Source organism: Pristis pectinata, chromosome 2 (genome assembly GCF_009764475.1).
Source record: "Pristis pectinata isolate sPriPec2 chromosome 2, sPriPec2.1.pri, whole genome shotgun sequence".
NCBI lineage: Eukaryota > Metazoa > Chordata > Chondrichthyes > Rhinopristiformes > Pristidae > Pristis > Pristis pectinata.
This window is the reverse complement of record NC_067406.1, coordinates 38,623,948-38,651,902: the sequence shown is the minus strand read 5'-3', so window position 1 is coordinate 38,651,902 and position 27,955 is coordinate 38,623,948. Positions and strand designations below refer to the sequence as shown.

Here is a 27,955-nt window from a genome sequence, read left to right as displayed (position 1 = left end):
GGAACAGATAGTATGAAAAGTTTAAATGTGGGCAGTGTGTGCCTCAAATATTCAGTGATCAAATTTAACCACTATATCTGATATTCATTGCCAAGACTATTTATTTTCAACCAACTTAATGTTCTAAAGAACCATTGGCTCTGATCTTATCCACTTAAAATTCTCATAGTTCACAATGATTCTGTTCCCTCTGTATAAATTGCTGAGGCTATAGCTGTTTAGTGGAGAAGTGAGGCCATGGAGATGATGGTGCAAGAGCTACTAGGCAGGACATCACTGAAATGGAAACAATTTTTTGTAGACTGTGTAATTTCAGGTATAGTAAGTATGAAGGAAAATAACTCCACAGTTTCAACTTCTGAAAAAAGAACTAATTAAAGGGCATGCATTTAAGGTGAAGGGGTTAGGATCAGAACAGATGTCAAGGGTATGTTTTTTACTCAGAGAGTGGTGGATGCCTGGAATGCATTGCCTGACAGAGTGGAGGAGGCAAATTCATTGGGGGCTTTTAAGAGGGGCTTCGATAGGCACATGAATGAGAAGAAAATGGAGGGATATGGGCATTCTGTAGGTAGAAGGAATTAGCTATGTCGGCCCAACATTGTGGGCCAAAGGGCCTGTTCTGCGCTGTACTGTTCTATGTTCTATGTTTAAAGTAATTCATGATGTGGTCAGTCTTGATTTCAGTAGTAAGCTTTGGTCAGTGGTAAGCTTTGATGTCAGTAAATTTGATGATCATCATAGTGCCAACAAAAAGGGAAAAACACTACACATATGAGAAAAACTACGGGTAGAGGTGAAAGAGAACTGGCCATTAAAAGCAAGCTTTTGCTTGTCTCTTCTCATATTTAAATATTCCAAAGAATGACTTGATTTTATGGAGAATTTTTAATTATAACTTCAACTCAACAGGTATGGAATCTTTAGTACATCTTAGAGGAACCTTACTGCATAGTTCTGTTCTTAATTCTTGCCAGCTGGGACTGTGTTAGTACTGAAGCATCATTACATATATCACAAGAGTAGAGGCCTCCACCAGGTTAAAAGGAATGTAGTTATAAGATTTTGATAACCGTGTGAGATTAGTACCTGTATACTTTTTGGTTATTATGAATTTGTTGACACAACCTATATCAACACCTGTGTCAATATGAAAACATTCCACCTACCAGCACTATGGTAACCATGGTATTAATAACCTTTATTGAGGTGCATCCTCTTTTAATAGTGATTATTTCACTGCTCCACTGGAACAGTGCAATTAATATTATCCACCAACCACTGCCCTATTGAGGATAACGTGTAAAAAATATTGCATGTAAACAATAGTTTTTCAGTCATAGAGTCATAGAGACATACAGCATGAAAATAGGCCCTTCAGCCCACTGAGTCTGCTCCAACCATCAACCACTATTTACATTACTCTGACATTAATTCCTTTTTGTTCATTCTCCTCACATTCTCATCAACTTCCCCAAGTTCTACCACTTACCCTAAACACAAGGGACAATTTATGTTGGCCAACTAACCCAACAACCTGCCCATCTCTGGGCTGTAGGAGGAAACCGGAACACCTGGAGGAAATCCACATGGTCAAATGGAGAACGTCAAACTCCACACAAATAGCGCTTGAGGTCAAGATCGAACCTGGGTCCCTAGAGCTGTGAGACCGTGACTCTACTACCTGCACCACTGTGCTGCCCAGAGAAAAGTTTATGTGAGACTGATTAGGGCTCCTATTGGTGGTTTGCACAATTTCTTGCAAATCCAAAAAAGAGGATAGCCATTAGTAGTTTATTAAAATTAAATCATCTGCATAGCTTGCAGTAGGGTACTCTTTCCTAATTAAGCCATGCATTCAAAGAATTTAAATCTCAAAAATAGTTAGGTTCATGCTGTTGAAGAGAATTGACTCTCAATTACTTTCCATTGACTACATTGAAAGGGGGAGCTCAAGTTGTTAAAAGTATGAGGTGCAATTCTTTGTTCCGAATTGGAACAGCCCATCTAATTTAATTTCTGCACTTTTACCAATGTGTAACCCACAACTCCATGCCCATGTTTGTTCAGAAATACTGTTAGAGAAACTATTTGTTCTATCCAACAAGAGACTTCCTACTGATAATGGAATAAAGTTTTGATGAAAAGGTTGATCTTCTGAGATAAATCAATACACAGGCAAAACAAGTCTTTTCACTAGGGGACAAGGAAAATTAGTTTTCAAACATTCTGTATGGAGTGCCAAGAACTTTTTTATCAGTCTAACTCCACAGAAGTAATGTCCAAGCACGGCAGCAAATGCGAAGGAATGCAGAATTTGAAAGCAGATGGACATTAATCTGATGACCACACAAATCTCCAGGGGTCCCTTCATAGTCTCATAGTGTTTGGTAATCCCATTTTGAAGGTTAGTGATTTATATTTCTGTGATAGGTCACTTTCATTCATCCTTATAACATATAAAGACTTTAAGTGTAACTGAAAACCTTAAAAATAACTGAACTGGGGAAAGTTGTGCTAACTTTTCAGGTTTAAGATTAAATCACTGCACACCCCTACAGGATAAACAGACAATATCCAGCTGATGTGAAATTTTCAACCTTTATTCTAATTTGTTTCAATTAAATTACTCATTCAAAATGCACTCTGTATTTCTCAGACACTGTTGTACTGCTGCTGCAAAACGACAAATTTCATGACATATGTCAGTGATAATAAATCTGATTCTGATTCTGACATATTAAATGTCAAACATTGGTTTGGAATTTTGAGATAACCCTTTGAGGACCAGAGAAAGAGTTTTCGAACTTGAAAAGTGTTAGCAATTTTAAGATAATTGCAATATCAGCATCACTAGGCTTCTGCATTTATTATAAAATTGAGAGCCGTATAGAATATTCCTGTTCATTTACGAATTGATCACTTTTGTTTTGCAGGATTCTTGAGCTATTCAGCAATATAATAGAAATCCTTAAAGGGTTCAAAAATACTGTTTGGTCTTTTGGGGAACTCAGAAAGATCAACAATTAGATGTGTAAATTATTTTATCTATTTTGCAAATTCAAAAAGGAGAAAAATAATAAATTGACCAAAATACACTTTGGTTACAAAATGTTACCACTTTTACACACAGGAAAGACCAAAATCTCACTGAGTGCACTAGGCATGAACAAATTCTGAGGGCCTTTCTTGAGAATAATGGCAATTGCCATAGAATAAAGCTTTAAAGAACCACAAAAGCCAGATATTACCTTTAGTTTTTGTCTGGTTACAGTTGTTCATAGACAGGTTTTGTAGCGTACACCAATAGAGCATTTAATTTGTTAGAAATAACTTTAGTACTTTGTATTATTTTTATTAGTGACATATGCACCATATGAATGATATACAACAAAGGTGTGGCAATCCCATTTTACAGCAAAACACATTTTGAAAATCTTTGTTCCTCAATTTAACAAACATACAACTTGCAATGTGAAGGAAACCACCAAGTACTGAAGGAATGGTTTCTTTTGGAAATCAACTGCTGAACATGCTATGCTTAGCAAGTTGACTTTAATGAAACAGTATAAATTATGAAATATTTTGATGTTATCTTTTATTTATATTCCTCTCTGCAATAAATATGTTTACACAGCATACTAGGTCATTCTGTAATGCTACAAAATGTGCTAGATGTTCATTAGTTAGGCCATCAAATCAGTAGAGAAGTTTACAGTGGGACTCACTTACAGCTTTTGATCCTGTTTGAGAATTTTGTCTAGAAATTTCAAACATTATTTTAAGTAATCTGCTTATAATCTTCCACAAAATTATTTTGTATTTTAAGTTTATTCCACTGTGTACAGGTTAACTGAATAAATATCTTATTTCCTTGAATACAACCGACTGACTGTATTTTATAGAGCAGAAGTTAATCTCGTGCAATTAATGAGATTGTTGAAGGCAGCATAAAAATGCCACACGAGAAAATATGACCAATACATAATAAGTTACCTTATGCAAGAGCTTCCGTGGTAACTTGGGATTGATCCCCTTCAAGTTTTAATTGGAAAATCTGGCAATTTTGGAACCATTAATTTAATAGACGTCAACCAACTCACATGTGCTTTACAAAAAAACCATAGTGGTAATATTAATAATGACCTGCGAGCTACTCAGATGTGAACAATTCACACCATATCATTTCAGAAAAGTAATTTTCTTTTCAATAGTGACCAAATTTATGCTAATCCAAATTGTAGCTTTCCCTATTCCTCTTACAGCTCAATGTCCAAAGTGATTGACTCAGCTAAAACCTTTCACTTCACTTTTTAATAAACAGAAAACCAAGTATAAAAACACAAGCTGTGTACATTCAAGTCCTGAGGTGGCAAAACCCAGCATATTAATTTGTTCCCGAAACTACTCAAGTTTAGCTACATCTCATTTTCAAGCCAGGATTTGTGCTTGCTCCAAAACAGTTTTGTTAGTCGGAAGATCATTGATTTTCATAGTTCTGTTTAGGTTTTCAGTAGCAAACCATAACTCTATATACAAAATGTATTCAAGGACTTCGTTCTATTCAAGGAAATATAGTATTCTGCACATCTACGTACAAGGGTATCTGGTAATCTAAAAGCAAAGCAAGAATATTGTAATGTTTACTATAATTCAACCCTTTTCCCTCAGCAAAATATATTGTTGGTTAAAGCCCCATCTGGGTTGCTGAGGGGAAAGGTTAAACGATAAACTACAGAAGAGCAGAATCTGTTTATGCAATGACCCATATTTTAGACATAATTATTTCAGTGTATTGACACAAAATATAGTTTTTAAAACCATGTCTGACAGAATAGCAATTGAACTTTTTTTTATCTGTACCCACCAAAGCATTTACTTTGGTTTGTCGCTCGGTCCACAAACACTTTTGAGGAGATGACATTACCAAAAGGCAGGAACATTTGCATGAGCTCAGCATCTCCAAACTCCTGAGGAAGGTGATAGATAAAAAGGTTGCAACCCTCTGGACCTGCAGAGAAATGATTGCACCACATTGAAAAGGTGGACAGATTGTACAGAAATGGAAGACAGTAAAATAAACAGCTCAGTTCATAAGCCTGTTTGAAAGAAGAGTGCAAAGAACACATTAAGAACTCTGACTAGCATCACACTGAAAGATATATTATGATGTTTGTCAATTCCCATGCCTTATTATAATCAAAAATCCTATGATAAATGGACAGGTATTGTGGCCTCAAACTTTTATTAAAATATTGGTCTCAGTTTCTTAGCTGAAGTTCAAAGTATCAGTTCAAAGTTTTTCAATCAGTTTGTATATACCCACTTCCACATCAAAAATTCTCGCAATATGCACAGCAGGGATTCAATGCAGAGAAACACTCCAATCTTTGCCTGATCAGCACTTTGGCAACAGTATCCAAAGATGTGGGTTCAGCTACTTTCTATACTTCCCTGTACTGCCGCTGTTCTGTTGCGTTGTTTGTGTCTCATCAGTCTATCTGTCACAGAGGAATTTGTCCATGACAGAGCTGGTAGGAAGTATTGATATCTCTGACCACTACACAGTCCTTATGGAGATGAAGTCCCGTCTTTATTTTGAGCACACCTTCTATTGTGTTGTGAGGGATGACCATTGTGCTAAATGGGACAGATTCAGAACAAATCAATTCAAACTGGGAATCCATGAGGCATTCATCAGCAGCAGTATTCTACCACCATCTTTAACCCCATGCCCAGTATATCTTTCACTCTAACCATCCAGCCAGAAAACTAAACCTCCTTCAACGGAAATTGTAGAGGTCTATGTCAGGAGCAGCACTGAGCGTACCTGAAAATGAATGGCAACGTGATAAAACCATAACATAAAATTACATGCCTCAAAGTCACAACCTATTTCTCTAATATCTCCCCTCATCATCCTTAATCATGCCTTTGTTACCTATATCTAATACTCATCGGGCTGCTTTCCCTCAACCAACTGAATATAAACTTATGGCCATCCAAAACTCTACTATTCAGGTCCTATTTCATAACAGCTCCTGTTCACATATTCTTCCCAATGCAGGCTGACATGGTAGACCTTGATGTTGAAATTCTATTCTTGTTTTCAAATTCCATGGCTCTTAATTATTCCCAAGTTTAATTTTTCTAATGTTGGTGGCCATGCCTTTAGCAGACTAGCGCTTACATTCTGGAATTTCATCTATAAACCTTTCAATCTCTCTATCTCTCTCTCTCTCCCCCTCCTTTAAGACACTTTCTAAAACATCCACTATGCCTTTGATTATTTCATCTTTTTTTTATCTTTCTTATGTCATGGTGTCAATGTTTATTTGATGACTATCTCTTATAGCACTTTGAAAAGTTTTAAAGTGTTAAAAGTGCTTTGTCAGTTGCTGTTAGTGATTGTTTAGCTGAATGTCTGGGTACATGTGGTTGGGTACAATATGAACAAATGGAGAAAGGTAAGAAGGGTAAGTAATATTGTACAATTTGCTACAAAATTATTTTCAATGGTATCTGACAATGCTGAATATATTTTCTTCCAAAATGCATCTCAAAATTAATTAAGTGAAGTTTTTCTAGTGGCCCTAATGATTAGTTGAGCATGTGCTATTTTCATATTCAAATCACTGACAAAACTTAAAACAAACTAGTCCATCTTGGAACAGAGTTGTCCATTTCTACTTCATTAAAATGCATTAAGTTAGGTTTATTTGCATGATGGGAGCTTATCATTTCTTCTTTTAAATAGTAAGCTGACTGTTAATGACTATTTGCTAACCAGTATTCCTCTGTCTAATATGTATTCACACTTGCCAAGCATGAATTTCTAATGTGAATGCAGCTTTTCACACAGTGTAGTGGTCTCTGTGACATTTCTCTGCAAATAAAGATGTGAAAACACATATGACACTGTTTGTAAAAAATCTTTAGTTTCATTCATTAGGTTCATAATTAACCTTTTGGTAGCACAGTAAAACTGTGTAAGGATCTAGCATTTTCAGATTTAATTATTTTCCTGAGAACCTCTGCATTGAAATAAAGTCAAACTCATATCACAAAATGCATAACAGCCAATGAAACACTAGAATAGCCACTGTTGCAATGTAGAAAGTACAATCAAATTGTAATGTAAGACCAAGCTACATTCTGCTTTAATATGATGTGTGAACAATAAGCATGGCTGGAATAACAGTTCTGCACAAATATCTTAACTGATCTCAATTTCTCCTGGTACTGAACTCTAAAGCTACCATAAAACCAGTAGTAGTTACGCTCCTGAATTATTGAAGGGCTGTGCAGTAATACACATGGAGATTATCATTAATTCTACTCAGTGTTAAAGTATGAGACCTCCCTTGGCTTTCAGGTACAATGAATGAAAATGCAAGAAACAGTGTCTGAGAAGGAATGGATCAGTTATTCCTTCAAGCATAGATCCTTTCCAAAATAGATGCCATGTAAGCTGTTCAGTTTTGCTAACAAATTCTGTTACTTTCTCATATTTTTTCTTCATGTTTAAGTCGCAATGCTGAAATTAATAAGACTGAATGACTGCTGGTTTGAAAAGTGGTCTAAATTCGGGGGAATGGTATTGGGGGATAAGCTAGACTATTGTGAATAAGTAAAAATAGCATGGAATGGCATTCTGAACACTATTAGTAAAACTGCATGATACACAGAAATGTTTTACATCTGGTGTACAGGGTGTATTGAAATCATTTTCTCAGTATTTGCAAGCAGCTTATGTTCGCTACTGATCTCCATGAAAAGATTGCACTTACCTTCTCCAGAACCACTCTGTAGCTTAGCCAGCTGTCAAAGTTTTCAAAATACCATGAATGCTTCTGGCATTCAGAAACATTCAAAAACATTACAAAACTATTAAAAATTAAACTATTGAACAAATTAAAAACATTGAAATTTATTAAAAGAAACAAATTGAAATACTTAAAAACATAACATATTTAAATAAATGAAACCAATTAAAACTATCAATAAAAAACTTGCCTTAATCCTTTGTAGCAGTTCATCACCACCAGAATCAGAGGAGAGAACTCCTTGTGCCAAGTCAGATCCAGCACAGGATCTTCAAGTGGAATCCCCAATGTAAGTGGCTGGGATTGCTGCACCCTCCTTTGCTAACCTCAGCTAGCTCAGGATTTGTACGGAACTCCCAAATGTGCCAACACTTCCATGTGGAATTTGTTATTTCACTACAAGATCTGGCCCATTACTACTAGATCCATAAAAGATGTAAATCTGTAGCAGAAGACAGGTTTATTTATTATAGCAGTGAATGCAATATGCAATTGCAATATTGTAATGTACCAATTTAATATGCAACCTCTTGTCTAATTAAGCAGCTCAACCTTCAGTTGTGGTTATATCATAGAATTGTAAGTCACAGAGAAAGTACAACAGGTTATTCAGATCATCATGTCCAAGCCCGTCAAAAATGAATGACCCAGTCAAATCTCACCTTCCAACATTATCATTGTATGGTGACCTGCCAAACCAGCTATCAGATAATTTGGACCAATTTTAGATTAAGCTGCTGTGATATGTGTGATCGATGTGATGAGTACAATGGCACTCGTACACCGCGTCAGTGTCCTGATTCCAGCATCATTTGAGTAACGGTGGATGTTAAAATATATGAAGCTGAGCAACATTCCAAACACTGTACTTTTTGTGCTAATTCTGCACTTCTGACCCCCAACATTTGGACCTGTATATATCTGAGTGTCTTATGTTTGATCACAGTTTCTCACTGAGATATTTTGTTATTTCTTGACATCTCAACAAATCTTTTCTGTTTTTCTATCATGTATAATGAATATAATGAATAACTTACCCTCTCTCTGTTGCTGGGGTATCATTGGAGGTGGTTGTGGAAAGGCTTGACTAATCTGGCCATAGGCAGCAGGATAGGCAGCTGTAATGCAGAGATCATGTTTCACGTGAGTATTTTGCATAGTCGCACTTAACAAGCTAAATGTACAAAAGTGAAATCCCATTTAAAATCTATTTAAAATTTACTAAGTGACTTTAGCACAGTATTCCCTTATTTGGTAAATTGGTTTATTATTGTCACATGTATGGAGGTCCAGTGAAAAATCTTTGTTTTGCATGCCATCCATACAGATTATTTCATTACAACAGTGCATTGCACAATGTGTTTTATAGATCAGCTGCTTTATCTAGTTTTACAAAGGTGTTGATAAGCAATCTTGGGGATCCATCAGTATCAGTGAGTGAGAATGTAACTAATTTCTACTGCTTTTGTGTCTAATTGGAAATCACCTAACTCAAAATATTTGAGTCAGGCTAATAGTGACAAAGCAAGTTCTTGATAATCTCCAAAGAAAAGCACTACTCTCTGACAGGCTGTAACTTCTTTGCTAACACGAATCTGAACTTAGCTCGTTAAAAACTATTTTGTATCAGGGAAATGTGGTTTTTCCACTAAGCAAATGGAAATCAATGCAAAATAAATGGCAGCAGACAGTGACATTTCAATATGATGATATTCCCTTATGTGCAAGTGTTATAATCATTAAAGGTCTGGGGAAAAAATTACAGTTGTTACAAAACTTAAAACCAGTTTGTGGAGATCAATATGGTTATCTGTGACTTTTTTCAATAGGTTTGGAAATCCCTGGGTTTCTCTTTCCATGAAGCTTCTGTAAGTAGCCACAACTTTTGTTAAATACGGCAGAAAGCAGATGATAGCTGATTGCACAATCATCGTACAACCTACCTAACTTTCCTTTACATTAAAAGCAAATCAGTCAAGCAAAAATTGATGGTTGGCTGTAGTATGTTATTGACTGTAGTATGCCACCTGAGAATTGTTAAATTATCCCTCTACAGTGTTTACTTTAATCAACAGGCAATCTCTTTGAATTATATTATTGTTCCTTCATTACTAAGAAGTAAAGATCACCAGTGTGGCAAAGACTTCTTTTTACAGGCCCTTCTCAATTCTTCAGATACTGTAGCCACAATTAGCAAACAGCAATATAATAGAGATCAAAATGGTGTTGCAACCATTATTCCAACAATACTTGATTTAGCAGGTTGGGCATAGTTGATTGATTCACTCCAAGTGAATCTCAGATTTGGTTAAAATAGATGTTGAGATTTGGAAAAACAACAAGTAATTTTTGATACTTTTTCAGTAATGTGGAGGGGATAAATTTTCCTGGAAAGCTCCACACGTGAAGAATTACAGTTCAATTGAAGGCCAACCAGTCACTTCCTCTGGCTGGCTCTTTGAAAGAGCTATCCAGTTAGTCCTTGTCTTTTCCCCAAACCTTGCAAACTTTTCTTATTTCAAGTATCTATCAAATTCCCTTTTGTACGGTACGGTAGCGTAGAGGACAGCACGGTAGCGTAGCGGTTAGTGCGACGCTGTTACAGCGCCAGCGATCGGGGTTTGATTCCCATCGCTGTCTGTAAGGAGTTTGTACGTTCTCCCGTGTCTGCGTGGGTCTCCTCCGGGTGCTCCAGTTTCCTCCCACATTGCAAAGACGTACGGGTAGGTTAGTTTGGGTTTAAATGGGCGGCACAGACTCATTGGGCCGGAAGGGCCTGTTACCATGCTGTAAATAAAATTAAAAAAAACAGTAACCTTTCTGGAAAATACACACAGTTTTTATTCAAGCCTGAAATTAGAAGCAAATGATTTAAATTTGTTCCAGCTTGATAGATGCCCCTAAATTTCAGATTTGTTTCAAAAGTCAGCATAAGGTCTTAAACTGAGGCACATTCTGCTCTCTCAGCTGGATGTGAAAGATTACATGACACTTTATGGAAGAATATCCCTGGAGTTATTCCTGATATCCTGCTAATACTTCTTCATGAATCAATGTTTCTGAAAAGATTATCTATTCACTATCAAATAGCAAACATAACTCCTTTATTCAAAAAAAGGGAGACAGAAAGCAGAGAACTACACAGTTTAGTTTAAAATCTGTTATAGGGAAAATATTAGAAGCTATTATTAAAGATGCTACAGCAGTGTACTTCAAAAATAAAGTCAAGATAATCAGGCTGAGTTAGCATGGCTTTCTGAAAGGGAAATCATGTTTCACCAATTCATTAGAGTACTGTGAAGAAGTAACATGTACTGTGGGTACAAGGGAATCAGTTGATGTACTATACTTAGATTCCCCAAAGAAATTCTATAGGTTATTGCAGACAATAAAAGCTTTCAGTGTAGGATGGAAGACTGGCTGGCTAACAGGAAACAGAGAGTGGGCATAAAAAGATTTTTTTCTGTTTGGCAAGATGTAACAAGTGGTGTATCACAGGGATCAGTACTGGGGTCTTAACATTTTATAAATTATATCAATAACTTGGATGAAGGCAGCAAAGGTTTGGTTGCTAAATTTAATGATAAAGCAAACATACGTAGGAAAGTAAGTTGTGAAGAGGACATAAGGGGGTTACAAAGGGATATAGATCAATAAAGTGGGCACAGATCTGACAAGTGGCGTTTAATATGGGAAAGTGGGAAATTGAGCATTTTCATAGGAAATATAGAGGGAGCATGTTATCTCAATGATGAGAACTTGCACAGCCAAGACTGAGGGATCTGAGTCCCAATGAATGATTTGCAAAAGGCTAGCTTGTAGCTATCTGCAGCAAGTAAATAAGAAAGCTAACAGAATGTTATTGCTTATTGCTGGAGGAATTGAATGCAAAAACAGGGAGCTTATGTTTTCATTAGAAAGGGCATTGGTAAGACCATACCTGGAGTATAGAGTACAGTACTGGTCTCCATATTTATGGAAGGATGTTAATGCGGTGGAAACAGTTAATGTAAAATTAGTAAGACTAATACCTGATATGAGTTGGTTGTCTTATGAGGAAAGACTTAACAGGTTAGGCATGTATCTGCTGGAGTTCAGAAAAGTGAGAATGAACTTTGTTAAAACATGTATAATCCTTAGAAACGTTGATAGGGCAGATGTGGACAGGATTTTTCCATTGGAGAATTTAGAACTAGGCAACACAGTTTAAAATGAGCGGTTGCCCATTTAAGGCAGAGATGAGGTGAAAGTTTTTTCTAAAAGGGCTGTGAGTTTTTGAAACCCTGTTGCTCAAAGGAAATGAGTTTTTTGAGGAGGCAACCAAGGAGTTGGATGAAGGCAGAGTGGTAGATGTTGTCTGTATGGACTTTAGTTAGGCTTTTGGCAATGTCCTGCATAGTAGGCTGGTCTAGATGGAGAAGACACAAAGCTTCTGAGGCATGTTGGTGAACTGGATGCAAAATTGGTTGGGTGATAGGAGACAGAGGGTAGTGATGGATGGGTGTTTTTCTAACTGCTGTACCACAGGGATTGATGTTGCGACCTTTGTTGTTTGTAATATATTTATAAATACTTGGATGAGAATGTGGTGGTATGATTGGTAAGTTTGCAGATGACACAAAAGTTGGTGGAGTCATAGATAACAAAGAAGGTTGTTTAAAGATACAGTGGGACATAAATAAATTGGAAAATTGAGTGGAGCAGTGGTGGATGGAATTTAATCCAGACAAGAGCAAATTAATGCACTTCAGGAGGTCAACTTCTGTCAGGACATATAGAGTAAATGGCAAGGAAATTAGGAGTGTTGATGTACAAAGGGAACTTGTGTGGAAGTCCACAGCTCCCTGAAAATGGTGACACATATGAATAGAGTAGTGAAAAAGGCATTTGGTATGCTTATCTTCATAGGCTGAGGGATTGAGTATAATAGTTAGGACGTCATGTTGCAGTTGTACAAAACATTGGTTCGACTGCACTTAGAGTATTGTGTTCGGTTCTGGTTGCCATGCTACAGGATATATGTGGTAGGAATAGACACAGAGTAGTAGGACGTTGCCTGGGATGCAGGGTTGTAGTTATGATTGGATACACTGGCTTTTATTCTCACTGGAACGTAGAAGGCTGAGGGGTGACCTCATAGAGGTTTACAAAATTATGGGATTGATAGACAGAATCTTTTTCCCAGGGCAGGTGAGTCTAGAACTGAAGGGCACATGTTTAGGAATGAAAGGGGAGAAATTTAAAGGAGATCTGAGGGTAAGTTTTTCACACAGACGGTGGTGAATATTTGGAACGAGCCGCCAGAGGAGGTAGTAGAAACAGATACTATTACAATAGTTAAAAGGCATTTGGACAGGTACTTGAATAGGAAGGGAGTTGAGGGATATGGGCCTATTGGAGGCTAATGGGATGAGTGTGGACAGGCTTCATGGTCAGCATGAACGAGGTGGGCCGTAAAGACATATTTCTGTGCTGCATGTTTCTCTGAGTCTATGAGAGTGAAAGCAGAGTCATTGAATATTTTTGAATTAAAGGTAGGTAGATCCTTGATAAGCAAAGGAGTAAAGGTTACCATGGGTAGGTGGGAATGTGGAGTTGAGGTTAAAATCAAATCAGCCATGATCTTAATAAATGGCAGAGCAGACTTGAGGCACCAAGACGCCTACTCCTGCTCCCAATTCATATGTTTATAAGCATGTAAATATCAAAATTGAGTTTGAGGGAACATGCTGTATACAAACTGTCTAGAACATTTCTTGCAATACAACTTCAAGAAAAAGTTGTTGGCTGTAATACATTTTGGGACATGGACAAAGAGGTGTCAAAGGTGTCATATAAATGTATTTCTTACACAGTGTTGCACTTAACTGAGTGATCCCACTTTTATTTCTGTTTGAGCTGAAGATCTATTCAAAAATTTCAGTTTATTGTTGGAAGAGCAGTCTTTTGGAAGAGATGATAAAACGAAACCCTGTTCAGATGCATATAGAACATTTCATGGCAATTCTTGAAGTAAGGAATTCTTCCAAGATAACATTCCTAACTCATTCAAAACCATCAAAGCAGGCACTATAGGAGTATATAGGATCACATACTATTCACAGCTCAGAGAAAAGCCAATTAGTTCAGCAAGTCATTTTTTTGATCCATAAAAGCCTCACCTCACCCTTCTTCATCCAAACCCTTCTATTATTTTGTCCCATATGCTTTTCTTGCTTCTTTTCTTTCCCTTTAAATGTATTTATCTGTCAACTCAACTAATACTCAAAGGAATCTCCACATTCTAACCATTCTCTAGACAAAGAAGATCTTCCAAAATGGTTTATTGGGTTAATTATTATCTATTTTAGACTTATGGCTCTCATTTCTGGTCTCCTTCACAAGTGGGGCAATCCATTTGTCATTCTTATGAAATGCATTCTTAATCCTCAAGGCTTCTATCAGGTTACTTCTCAGCTTCCTATTTGAGAGAAAAGAGCTCCAGCACTTTATGCATCTTCTTTAATACCTCCAAACTAATATGGAAAACAGACTATTCACAATATTTTAATTGGAGTCTAAGCAAGGTTCTTGACAAATTTAACATTATTTCTCTGTTTTTCAAGATGTGAAAACCATACCCTGCAAAACTCAGAAATGGAGCACACTAGGTATGGAGAGTGCCTCTGCTGAACTTGGACATACCTCCTGTAACACTGACATTCAGAGAAGACTGAGGAATGTTGGAATGTAATTCATCCTTAGAATTCTAGCTTGGAAATTTGACTATTTAGAAATGAACTAGAACTGCCCAAACGAGTCCTGATACAATGTCACCCATGGACCATATGAATAATATTACCCTTCCTTGTCTTAAATATATGTTATCTACTAAGTCCCTTTACTCATTTCCCTTGGTTGTTTGCTGTTCTTCAAGGTTCATTGTTACGAACAAATCTTTTTATTAAGCATATGGAACACTTCCTGTGCTCTGTTAAACCAATGAACTTTTTTACTATTGGAGTGGGAGGAAATTGGACATTTTACTTACTTGGGTGGTGGAGGAGGAAACATTCATTTTGTTTCAAGAAGGGGATAGATAATTGCTAACAAATAGGATTTAAGGTCATTCTAAACACACAAAAGCGATACTGTAGACAGGTGGAATAGATGGGTCAAAGGTTTACTCCTGCCTGGAGACTACTATGTTACAAATTTTGGAATCTTCTCATAAAAGAAACCATGTTAAATTCCTGACAAGCTGATAATGTTTTTATGTTACCATGCTAACCCTTAACTTACTGCACTTATTTTTATTGATACATAAGTTATTGGGAGTTATTGTCTTTAATTGTTTTGCATATATCTATATTTTATGTTACTTTTGCTATTGTTTTTGCCTATTGTATTGCATTCATTTTTATAATCATTCCTAAGCAAGTATCACATGTTTTTTCTTTGCAATATACCCTTTAATCTCGTGCCTGTGCAGCAATGAGATTTGATTCCCCTAGTTGATCTGTACTGAGCTGAAACTGAATAAATAATATTTATCTTCAATATTAACCTTTTCACCATCTTTAAGCTTGAATACAGATGGCTCTAGGCCAGTAATAAATTGTCATTGATGTTTCCCTTTACTCTAGATTATCAAAAATAGATCACAACAATAACTTGAAACAGAAAGAGAAAAGCAATAATAATTTAGTTCTTCAAAGAATCTGATTCCTATCCCTGGCATCATGGACCAGTGGGACATGGGCCCACAACCCATGGAATGTGCTTGATTTTTGAACTTCTGCAGGAATTATATTTTTAGTTTATCTTTTGCTAGATAAAATGGAATGTCTTTAGCAACCAGTGCCTATTTGACTCAGCAGTGTGTTGGGAACAAGACCTATATTTCCATTTGGGTGTTATGCTGGTTGCACTGGAGTGGAGTGTGGTTTCTGTCTGCTGTGAGGATACACCATGGGTTCCCAAACACATTATGGATGCAGACTTCTCTGCATTATTTTTGTTTGGATGAGATTACAAACCCCTCTACAGCATCTGATTATCGTTCTCCAGCTCCACAATCCCTCGAGATCTCTGTGCTTCTCTAACTCTGGCCACTGGCACACCTTCAATCCTCTTTGCTCTACCATTCACGGTTATGTTTTCAGCTGCCTAGGTCCTCAGACTGGAATTCCCTCTGAAAATCTCTCTGACCCTTCTTTTAATTCACAACCTGAATGCAGTTTATTTAAGCAGTCACTTTATGTAGTCTTGTGATAAATTACATTCAATAATGCTCCTGTAAATTGCCTTGGGACATTTTGTTACGTTGAAGGTGGTAAATAAATGCAAATCATTGTTGATTTGTTGAATTTATTTTGATAATTTGCCTGGATGGGATTTAAACTTGTAACCTCTGTTGACAATTCACTACCATGTCCACTGGCCAAATATGCTCACAAACATTGCTGACTTCAAAAGGTCCAAGATATATATTCATATATCATTATTATTCAACCCTGCCACACAGTCCTCCAGAATCTATTGTGATTTCTCTCTTAACCACTGACCCTTCAATCACTGAAATCAGTTTACCATGAAACATAACATTGAATTTCAAAGGAATCTATTTCACAGATAGTTACTCATCACACTTTTCTTATGAATATAATTTCTTCTAAAATAATGTACTGTTTATCAAACTCTCTTTTGTAACAGATAAATATGTATATATAAAAAATCTCCATATGATATGCCTGACATTGCCATACATGCACTGTGTAGATTCCAAAGACAATGTTCCAGAGAATGTTAAGCAGAGTAGAGGGTTTCTGAAGTTCGCCTAATGTCTAGTGTAAATCTTGCACTTGCAATGAAAAATTACTGCAGTATAACTTCACTACTGTAATCACTCTTAGGGCAGACAACTAAGCACATTCTCACGCTGATCTTGAAAGCAATTAAAATTAAATCAATACGGAAGTCATGCAATGATTAAACTATTGCCAAAATGAATTTGTGAAACATTTCCCTCATTTGGAAAGATATGGCAATAAATACAGAACAATAACAACTTGATATCCTGAAAGGTCAGAAGACAAAATGAAAATATTTGCACATTAATAAATGCTACATCAAAAGCATCAAGGAATGACTTCCTTATCATTTGAATTATTTGAAATTACTTTTATATTCAGCTATTGCATCAACTAAAAGTGCCCGTTGGACATTTCAGCTTTCAAAAGATAACTTTGAAGGAACAGTATGCATTATTTAGGTCAATTAAAACTATTTGTCTATAATCACTTTTGAGCTTTATAAATCAATTTATGCCATTCCATAATGTTGATAAGTACAAATAAAGATTAAGTTGAACCTTACACCAATTGCACTCTCGGATGGCCCAATTACTTTGGGACCAAGGTTCTTTCCACTGAGGCAAAAGGTGGTAGAACAGTTTCAAGGAGATATCCTTGGTAATGTTTGGGTCACTGAAATTGAGTTGTTGAGATGAAATATACTGAAACACCTCTGTAACTTTATCTGTCATAAGTCTTGCAGGAATGGCAAAAATGACTAATATGGTGGTGGAATGTAGATCTGATAAAAGATTATTGACCAAAAGTTTAACTCTGTATCACTCACAGCATTCACTGCCTGACCCATTGCATGTTGCCAGCATTTTCTGTTTTTAGATATCCAGAACCTGCAGTATTTTGTATTAATGTGGTAGACCAATATCTTTGTCAGTTTAATTCAGCCATATATATTAATATTAATTCATCTTAAATCCTACTTATATATCTCCTCCTTTGGCCTGCCAGAATGATGAGATGGTAGGGTTATACTTATCTGCAAGGTCAATGCAAAATCATGACTATTCAGCAGAGAAAAAGGATTCTCTGGCATGAAGTAATCTCTGTTGTCTGTCAATCCCTTACCACAGTGGTGAGCTTCAGGAAATTCCTTCAAACAGTGATCAGGCCAAGCTATAAATGTATGGTAATTGCCCCCAAATCAGCAGTGAAGGATTATTTGCTGACCTTGACAAGAGTACCCCACAAAGTTTTGTTGAAAACTTCCTCTCTTCTGATACTGCTGCTGCCAGACATCAGTTCAACAGCTATGATGTGATTATGCTGGATAAGCAGCCACCCATATTAAAGAATTCTCAAGAGGGAAAGGAAGAACCAGTTTCTGATTAACTTGTGGAATATCACACAGTTTGGTAAAGATTGGAATGCAGGCATTTGATTAAAGTAAAAGATGACCATAAACTTTTAAGTATTCAAACATTCTTTAAAAATTCTGCATATTTTAAATACTCATTTGAAGAAATTATAATAAACAATCTAAGGTTACTTTAGTGGGGCCAGATGATTTGCCAAGAGGTACGGATGGGTTAGCATGTCATTAAAAACTCAATTACACTTGCTTTAAGTTTTTAGATTATTTTACAGCAGGAGTAGTTTGTAAATAGCTGAATTTCACATCATTTCAAATGACTTTCCTTGATTCTGTTGGAGAACATTGTTATCGGTGCATCTTGTGAAGGCCAGCTGGATTGTTGACAGCAATTTTGGGATTTGTACATGTGAAAATCAAGAGGTTGCCCTCAGTTTCACGAGTTTTGTAAGTAAACACCAGCGGCCAGAAATGCCACCCTTTATGTGGTGGAACACGACTGATCTGCTCACACCACATCAAAATAGTTTCCTTCTATTCACCACAGTCTTCCTTTGTTCTGATGAGGGGTCTTTGACCTGAAAGGTTAACTCTCTGCTGCCTGACTTGCTGAGTGTTTCAATTTTTATTTCAGATTTTCAGCACCCGAGATTTTGAATTTCAAAATTCAGGTTGACTGAACCCTGGACCTTGGCAGGCTTTGAACATCTTTGTACTGAAAAAGTCTGGCCCTCTGTCCCGGAGTCGGCCTCAGAAGTTACCTGTGACCGAGAGGTCTTGGATGTGCCAACTAGGTGCTATCTTCTTATGGTCAGGAAAGTGGGGTCTGTGGGGTTGGAGGAGGGGGGTGGGTCCTGGTGACTGGAAAGGGAACTTGGAAGGCAAGGCCCCAGGGAGTGGAAGGGTGAACATCACCCGGTGAGCCAGATACCGAACTATCGGGATTATTAGAGTTTTAATGTACTTATTACAACACAGAAGGAGGTCATTAAGGCTGTCGAGTCCATGTCAGCTCCCTTCAGAGCAACCTCCTCAGTCCCAATGCCCTTCCTTATTTCCCTAATTCTTTCTAACTTGGCTGTTGATGCTTCTGCCACTTAATAACACTAAAGGGTAATTAACTGCGGCGAACTAACTCACCAACCCTGTGGGGGGTGGGGGGTTGGGGACCTGTGCCCTAGGAGTAAACCCCCGTGGTCATGGGGTTAACGTGCACTGGAGGTAGGGATCAAAACCAGATTGCTGGACCTGAGAGGCAGTTGGGCTACCTGCTGCATCAACATGCCAGGAATATCACCATAGTCTTCTGTTGGGAAGGGGGGGGGGGCGCGATGTGAGCACAGTCTTCTATTGGAGGGAGGGAGGCACCACAGTCTTCTGCTGGGGTGGGGGATTAAGTACCACAGTTTTCTGTTTGGAGGGGCACCCACCATAGTCTTCTGTTGGGGTTGGGGGCAGGGAGTTACCAAAGTCTTCTTGGTGGGTGGTGGGAGGTGGGGGTTACATTTTCACTTATTTCTGGGGTGGTGGATCGTACTATCATGTTTTTTAAGAGAGTAAGACCAACCTGGCATTAGGACACTGGCTGAAGCTTCAGGAGAGGGGGGCAATCAAGATCATGTTTGAACTGAGGATAGAAGCTGACATCATGTTGACAGGGGTGGCAGTAATTGGGGCAGGGGGGGCAGGGGAAGGGGCAGACATTGGTTGCCTGTGGGTGGGCTGGAGAATGGGATACTGGACTACCAGTTCAATGTTACTCTGGGCAGCTGGGTGAGTGGCCTGTGGATTTGGTTAATTTTTTTTTCCCCATTTACCTGTTTGATTTGGCAGGATTAAGATTATGTTGTCCTGAGAGCGCTCAGTTCAAGTTGCCCTGCACTGCTCCAAAATGGGAATGACTACAAGACTTTATTTTGAATTAGCTCTCTAAATTTAATTGAGTTAAAAATGGGCTTTACTTTAATTTCCTGAACTTTTGCTGAGAAAGATAGCTCTTCTTGAGTTTACCCATTCGGTAAAGCGGTCAACTGCAGAATCATAAAGAAAGGTGAATAAAACACAGTCAAATACAGTGAAAAAGATATTTGACAGAGTTTGAGATTTTTTGTTGCAACCCTTTGAAAATATTGAAAGATTTAAAATGAATGAAAGTAGAGCTAGACAAAGTGTTAATACTAACGACCTGCGTACTGCTGCACTCCAGCGTAAGCTTGCTGCAAGGGATCAGCTGCAGTTGGGCTTTGTGCTGTCAAAACAAAACAGGAAAAAATATTAATAATTCATGGCTTGGTTAAGATTTGCATTACTATCATTTGCAACGATTTAGTTACCAACGCAAAATCCACAAGATTACTAAAACCTACATCTCAGCCATCTGCATTAGGTAAGTTGGCTGTGTCCCAATAAAATAACTTGCTGACATTGGGCACGCAAGACCTCAGCTTGTGTGTTTTTCTTGCCAACTTGGCTTGGAGACTGTTCAGAAGCATTTACACCGAAGTTATCAATCTTGGACAGGTAGCAAGGGTCGCTACCCTTTAACATTTAACATAAGGTTGTGCAGATTTATGGACTCCACAGTGGATCCAAAAAATGTTGTGAATTCTTCACAGAAACCTGGTATATATTCCTTTTAGTGCAGAGTAGGCATAAAGCTTCTGCCACAAAGCAGATTAATTCTGTGTCAGATCAGAACCAGTCTGACTCTTACTCCAGATTTACACTGAAATTGTTTTCCATAGATGCAAAGCTCATTGGACAACAACAATCTTATGGGTTTCTGTCTGTGCCAACTGGCTAGCTGTTCAAAATTAATAAGTGAATATGTCCCAAAATGCAGCAGCTCGTGACCCTTGCACTAATGCTAATATTGCTCTTGTGCAATTGACCCTGTTGTCTTATAAATATTCAGAAATCAGTCCCTAATTGGCATGGGCTTAAAGAGTGTGATCCATCTTGGATGTCCACCTGTCTCAATTTTAGCCTAAGGGAGGAGCAAAGTTCTTCATTCCCTCCTCAAGAAGCATACCTGTTCCCCTCCAAGTGACCCCTTTCAGAAGAAAGTAGAATAAACTTCATGCCAAAATGCATCTCCTATGGATCCTTAGGTGTCCAGGCTCCTTTCCTGCCTGAATCCTCACAACAGGTCCTACTTTTGCTGGGGTAGTTGTTGGCATGTATCGGCTCTCTGGACAACACTTGAACATGGACACTTTACCGGGCCAAGACTAAGGCACTCCCACTGGAAAGCCCATTCCCTTGGACACAGCAGATCATGTTTTGAGTATAACTAAGAACTGGTTGGAATAGTTGCACTAGCAAGTCAACCACTTATTGATCACTCTGTATTCTAAAGTCATATTCTGACCATATAATGGGATCGGAAGAATACAAATTTTATTGCACACATGAAACAAAATTCCAGCTACAAATGTCCTATGTTTTTCTAACTGGGATATTTTCCATCCCCTTCACACACAGTTTTCTTCCAATGATAGGGCGAATGATGGGCAGCATAGTTACTAAGAAAGGTGGTGGAACTATCATCATTAACATCAACAACAATGACATGTATGTTTATAACATCCTTAATGAAACAAAGCATCCCACAATGTTTTACAGGAGCACGATTTAAGCAAAACTTGACACCAAACCACATAAGACTGATAACCAAAGTTTGGTCCGAAAGGTATGTTCAAGAAGGAGATGTATATCATCATAAAAATGGCACCATTCTGCATGTACAGACATTGAGTGCATAACACATACTTCAGCAGTTTTTTCACCATGTGTGAATGCTATTTTAGTTTTGTGCCATTTTCCAACCACTAGAGGGAGTTGAATAATTAAAAACATCTCCTTAAAGCCTCTTGAACTACACCTTTGGGATATTATATTTCTTCCATCTCAATTTGGATGAAAATTTGCATACATAAAATACAGACAATAATACAATGTTAGAACAAAAGTATGTCATTAGAATTTCCACATTTACTGAAACCATCTGGTGATTTCATTGCTCATTATGAAGGACACAGCTCAGTTTGTGCTGAAACATCAGTGGTAACATCTCTTTTCAATGTGTATTCCATCAGTACATCTCTGGTTTTGGTAAGTCTTCATGTGATTCACTGATGACTGTGGCACATGATGTCTATGTGGTCTCGATGATACTTCATCATGTGACCATCAAAGGACTGTAGAGGGTCCAGAGGAGATTTGTGAGGTTGTTGCCAGGACTGGAAAATGTTAGTTTTGAGGAAAGATTGGACAAGGCCAGTTTGTTTCCTTTGGAACAGAAGAGGTTGAGGGAAAACTTAACAGAGGTTTCTAAAATTATAACAAGTCTAAATAGGAATGCCCTATTTCCTTCACAGAGGTGTCAAAAGCCAGAGGGCACAGATTTAAGGAAACTGATAGGAAGATTAGTAGACAAGAAAATATGTTTAAAACCTGGAGATAGTCAGGGTCTGGAACTCACTGCCTGAAGATTTGGCAGAGGCGGAAAATGTCATCTTATGTGTATGAGTTGTCACCTGCAGGGCTATGGATTTAATGATGGAAGATGGAATTAGGATGGGAAGCTCTTTTTTGACCAACACAGACTCTATGATCATCCAGATAAATCAAACATGAAACTGATCCAGTGCAATCAATGATGCCTCCTAATGATCTTGAGTGGCGACACTTGCGGGCTGCCCTCAGAACACTCCACGCAAAAGATGCATTTCACTGTGTGTTTCGATGTACACGTGACTAATAAAGATGTCTTGTCTTGTCATTGACTATAAAATATCCATCATGAGCTCTGGTGTTGTGTTGTTCCTTCTGCTTTGCATGTTTAGAACACACAGTAGTTTCAAGCTCTGATTCACTAAATCCAAATGCATTTTGACAGAAGTGTCCATTGGAATCCCCGGGTTTATCCTACCAGTGAAATAAGAAAACTGAGCGGCCTGAAGGAGCCAAGAGGCCTATTCCTGCTCCTATTTTCTCATCTTATTTAAACTTTTCTCTCCATTTCTCCACCTGACATGTTTTTCAGGCCATCTTTTACAGCCTTAGGTGCCCTATCTCACCTTAGACAGCACCTTCCAAACCCACAACCTCTACCAGCTAGAAGGTCAAAGGCAGCGAAACCACCAGCTGTAAGTTGCCCTCCTGACTTGGAAATATATCACTGTTCCTTCACTGTTACAAGGTCAAAATCCTGGCGCTCCCTCCCTAACAGCACTGTGGGTATATACTCACACCTCAAGGACTGCAGTGGTTCAAGAAGGCAGCTCACCACCACTTTCTCAAGGGAAATTAGGGACAGGCAATTAAATGCTGGCTTAGCTCACAAAGCCAAAGTCCCTTGAAACACATTTGAGTCGTGCATGCATGCTTGAATTGATTCCTTCTGAGGAATTTGGCAAATGCATAACCAAATGGAAATAGAAAATGCTGAAAATACTCATGAGATCAGTTAGCATCCATGGAGTGAGAAAAAGAGTTAATATTTCAGGACAATGACCTCTCATCAAGACTGTACATAAACCTGAACCATTAACCCGGTTTTTCTTCCATGAATGCTGTCTGACCTGCTGAGAATTTCTTGCATGTTTTATGTTTATTTCAGGTTCCCAGCAGTTGCAGTTTTTTGCTCTTCAGCACCAGTGAAGTTGCTTCTATCGTCCATCACAAGTAACTCTGGAATGTTATCACATGTTGTGAAGATCAGTCTCAATTTGGATATCACTTGAAATGTTGATGCATCCATTGGAGCTGTTGCTATGTAATTTGATAGCGATTCTACTAAGACCATTTTCATGGAACATAGAACATAGAACATTACAGCACAATACAGGCCCTTCGGCCCACAATGTTGTGCCGACATTTTATCCTGCTCTAAGATCTATCTAACCCTTCCCTCCCACGTAGCCCCCCCATTTCTCTTTCATTCATGTGTCTATCTAAGAGTCTCTTAAATGTCCCTAATGCATCTGCCCCCACAACCTCTGCCGGCAGTGCGTTCCATGCACCCACCACTCTCTGTGTAAAAACTTACCCCTGACGTCCCCCTTATACCTTCCTCCAATCTCCTTAAAATTATGTCCCCATGTGTTAGCCATTGTTGCCCTGGGAAAAAGTCTCCGACTGTCCACTTGATCTATGCCTCTTATCATCTTGTACACCTCTATCAAGTCACCTCTCATCCTCCTTCTCTCCAAGGAGAAAAGCCCAAGCTCGCTCAACCTATCCTCATAAGACATGCTCTCCAATCCAGGCAACATCCTGGTAAATCTCCTCTGCACCCTCTCTAAAGCTTCCACATCCTTCCTATAATGAGGTGACCAGAACTGAACACAATACTCCAAGTATTTTCCTCAAAATGCAACTGTATTCTTGACCAAGGTTTGTTCAACCAAGGTCAGAGGTTGAGGGGAGCTACTGACAGAATCCAGCGATGCTCTTGATATTGTGTACATTCCTTCACAAGAGTTCTCAGCTATTTATCTATTCCAAGCCAATGGACAAAAGTTCTGGCATAAATAAAAAGAGAAATTGCTGGGCAGTCTCAACGGAAGCAGAATCTGTGGAAGGAGAAATGGTTAATGCTTCCAGTCTGGGACCCTTTGTCAGAACTTGGAAAGAGAGAAAAACAAATTAGTTTTCAGTAGCAGAAAAGGTGTGCAGGTATGGGTAGAGCAAAGGGAATGTCTCTGATAGGGTTAGACTAGATGTGCTGATGTAGGCAGTTGGAGCAGAGTTAGCTGTGTAATATGTTGTTAATAGTGAGGCTGTGGGACAAGCCTTCTGGCAAAAGTCTGGCAACTTGCTTGAAACAAAATATACCCGGAAGTATTTCATGCAAATACTTCAGAATTCCTTGTAGTGGAACAACAATTCTTGGTGCTTGGTTCATATTTTCTGCTATGTGGTAACATGGTGTGATTTCATCTTCTCCATTCTATCCCTGCTGAATGTATTTGTATGCTTGAGAGAGGTTAGGGACATGTCTCATTATTGTAGTAAGCTGCAGGGTTGTGATTGGGCATCTGTCCATATATTACAGCAATGAGAAATTCACCTGGTACCGGTACCTCATAAGGAAATGCACTAAATGGCAGTAGACTCAGCACATCCACATTCAGATTGTAATGTCCATTCTTGTTACTCTAGAGTGTTTTCATATCCAGTCAGTGTTAATTCCCATCTGGTTGAGGCCATCTCAGTCATCTCCATGGATGCACCAAAAATACCCTTCAGGCCAGGTGACTGTGAGAACTGTAAAGTTTGGCCATACAACATTCTCACTCTGTAGTCAATAACTAAACCTCTTTTGTCCCATTGTGAACATTGTTTCTGCAGTTTGTTGCAAAACCAATCAGTTGTTCCATGTGGTGTGACAAAACTACCCCAGCTGTGTAAGGTGATGCATCACAGGATACAGCGATGATTTAGCTGGATTATAGTAACTAAGAATTTATGAACTCAGCAATTAGTTTGACTCTAGAATGCAACCTCTTGTTCCTTTGTGCATTTATGAGTGCACCTCTAGAACTAGGGATCACTGTTTAAAAACAAAGGCCTCACCTACTTAAGGCAGAGGAAGCAATTTCTTTCTTGAGAGTCTCTGGAACTCTCTTCCTCAAAAGGGTGGTGGAAGCAGAGTATTTGAATATTTTAAAAGAAGAGGTAGAGGGGTTAAAAGGGAATGTGATGCGAGGATGCAAACAGATTGACCGTGATCTTATTGAATGATGGAGCGGAGTCAAGGGGCCAATGGGTCTGCTCCTGCTCCCAATTTGTATGTTTGCATATTCCGTATTGTCTTGTGATTCAGCAACTTGTGCAGAGATTTTTATACTTTGCTTAACAAGGGCAAGGCATGTCCAATGTTGTTGGGAAGTCCTAAGTGAGCCTCCAGCTCTGTCAAGTTGGTCAGTCAGCGTGTCTACAGCATCTGGCCGGCCTTAGATCAAATTATCAATTGTTATCTGGAAAATATCTGGAGTTGATGCTAACCCAATTGGAAGGTTGTTGTATTGGAACAGTCCAAGGTGATTATTAACTGCTGAATACTCTTTTAAACCTTGAACTCAATCTGTTGGCAAGCATGTGACTTGTCATGGCTGTGATGTTCTGTTCTCTCCTTACTGAGCAAGCAGAATATCAGTTGCAGGTAAAGGGTATTAGTCTTTGTCAATTATTATCTTGTCATCTTTATAGGTTCTAATGATGCCATCTTTTCCCACTATATAAATGATTAGTCAGAAAATTCAACCAATTCAATTATACCTGCTTCCTATAGTTGCTTCAGCTCCTTCCAACCTTTTCCTTGAAATGGTAAAGCTCACATTCTGCTTAGAAAAACAAGGTGTAGCATTCGCCTGCAGATGAACATTGGCTTTCATACCTTGAATGCTTCCAAATTCAATATGAAACAGTCTGGGATATTTGTCAAGTATTGCGGATATAGACATCTTACTGATTTGTCGGCAAACTATTTCAATTCTTGAAAGTCTCTAGCCTATCAAATTTGATTGTTGATCTGGAAAAGTCAGAAGCTTTACTTTCACCAGTTCTAACTCTAACTTAATATATCCTTCTCATCTTGGTCTTCTCTCCAGTGTAGAATGTGGATGATCCTTTGATTTTCACTGTTCCATCTTGTCAATGTTGCTTAATTTCCTGGTCACATATTACCAAATACTGGAGACACTCTTGTATCTTCATTGTACGGAATGTAAAGAAATGTTCAGTAGTATTCTGACCGAGTGTTAATAGTCTACATGATCCATCAAGACACCACCTTCTTCACCTAATTCATGTTTACCATGTCCTTTATTTAACTTTTCTAATAAGCTTTGCATGTTTGCCATTGTCTTGTTTTGGTCTCAAGCAAACTATTGACATGTATTCCCAGCATAATTATGGCAATCATTTTTTGTCCTTCTATTCATTAGCTTGATGTGTGCCAACCTAATAATAGCAGCTCCCCTTTAGGTTAATCTTCCTTCTCCTAAAGATGCTGAAGAACTGTGCTTTGTCTGTTCATGCTCCGAGTCTCTGCTGGGTGATGTTGCAAATTGTGTGCTTGCTTCACTGCCATTTCCGTTGCTTGAGAAATATCAAATGTCTGTTTGTAATTCAAATTCTTCTCGTTGAGCAGCTTCCTTTGAACACATACATCTAGGGTTCCAAAAACATTCCGATCCTAGAACATCTCCAAATCTGTATGATGCTCACAATGTGTCTAACATTTCAACCAGTTTTTAATCAAGTCTTTAAATATTTGGGTTGTAGCCAGCAGTTTTAATAATCCTGTTCATCTCAGTACCTGCAGGCATGAGCCTCATGACTTCTTCCTATCTGCAATATCATCTATAGCAAGAGAGTGTTCTTTCTTTTCCACATATTCAGTCCATAAATTGATTGAACTAATGAAAGAATCTAAAGTACCAGTTATGTTCACCTTGACTTATACTATGCCTTGACACAATTAATGGAAGCACAAAAAAATGGACAAAAAAAATCCAGTGGGGTCTCTGTTACCGAACCAGCCTCACAGCTCCAGAGAAAAAAAACCTAATTCTTACAAAAGGCAAGGTTTCCCACATTCCCAGCCTCATCAGCAATAATCAAAAGGTCATTGTTCAATGTATGCAAACATTAAGTAAATGACACCCACAAATGGGAAGCCCCTTCACAATGTGCTTCTGCATGCATAGCTCTTTTACTCCTTATGTTTCATCCAAGCACAATGGGATCACAGTATATTTTAAAGTCACTTGCACTCATCTCTGGGACGTAATGCACAAATTCAGAGAGGTTGGGGCAGGAACTCGTGAGGTTTAGCCCAAGCACCTGAATATATAGTTGTCAATGGTGGGGTGATGAAAATAGTGGATACACAAGAGGCCAGAATTATAGGGGATTTTGCAAAGGTCTTGAAGGATTTTCGATCTGATTGAGGTTAT

General features: G+C 38.3%; 1 protein-coding gene across 8 annotated transcripts in view; it reads right to left on the bottom strand.

The window, feature by feature from the left end:
- celf4 (CUGBP, Elav-like family member 4) overlaps positions 1 to 27,955 on the bottom strand; it is a 903,775-nt gene that overhangs the window by 31,558 nt on the left and 844,262 nt on the right. For 2 of the 8 annotated variants that reach the window (XM_052037920.1, XM_052037928.1), the window contains exons 10-12: positions 20,170 to 20,235; positions 8,864 to 8,944; positions 4,868 to 5,011 (exon numbers count right to left, since the gene is read on the bottom strand). In XM_052037920.1, coding sequence (XP_051893880.1) covers positions 4,868 to 5,011; positions 8,864 to 8,944; positions 20,170 to 20,235 — 291 coding nt within the window. The remainder of the gene's footprint in view (positions 1 to 4,867; positions 5,012 to 8,863; positions 8,945 to 20,169; positions 20,236 to 27,955) is intronic. The other 6 variants (XM_052037946.1, XM_052037965.1, XM_052037937.1 and 3 more) reach the window with 3 other exon arrangements.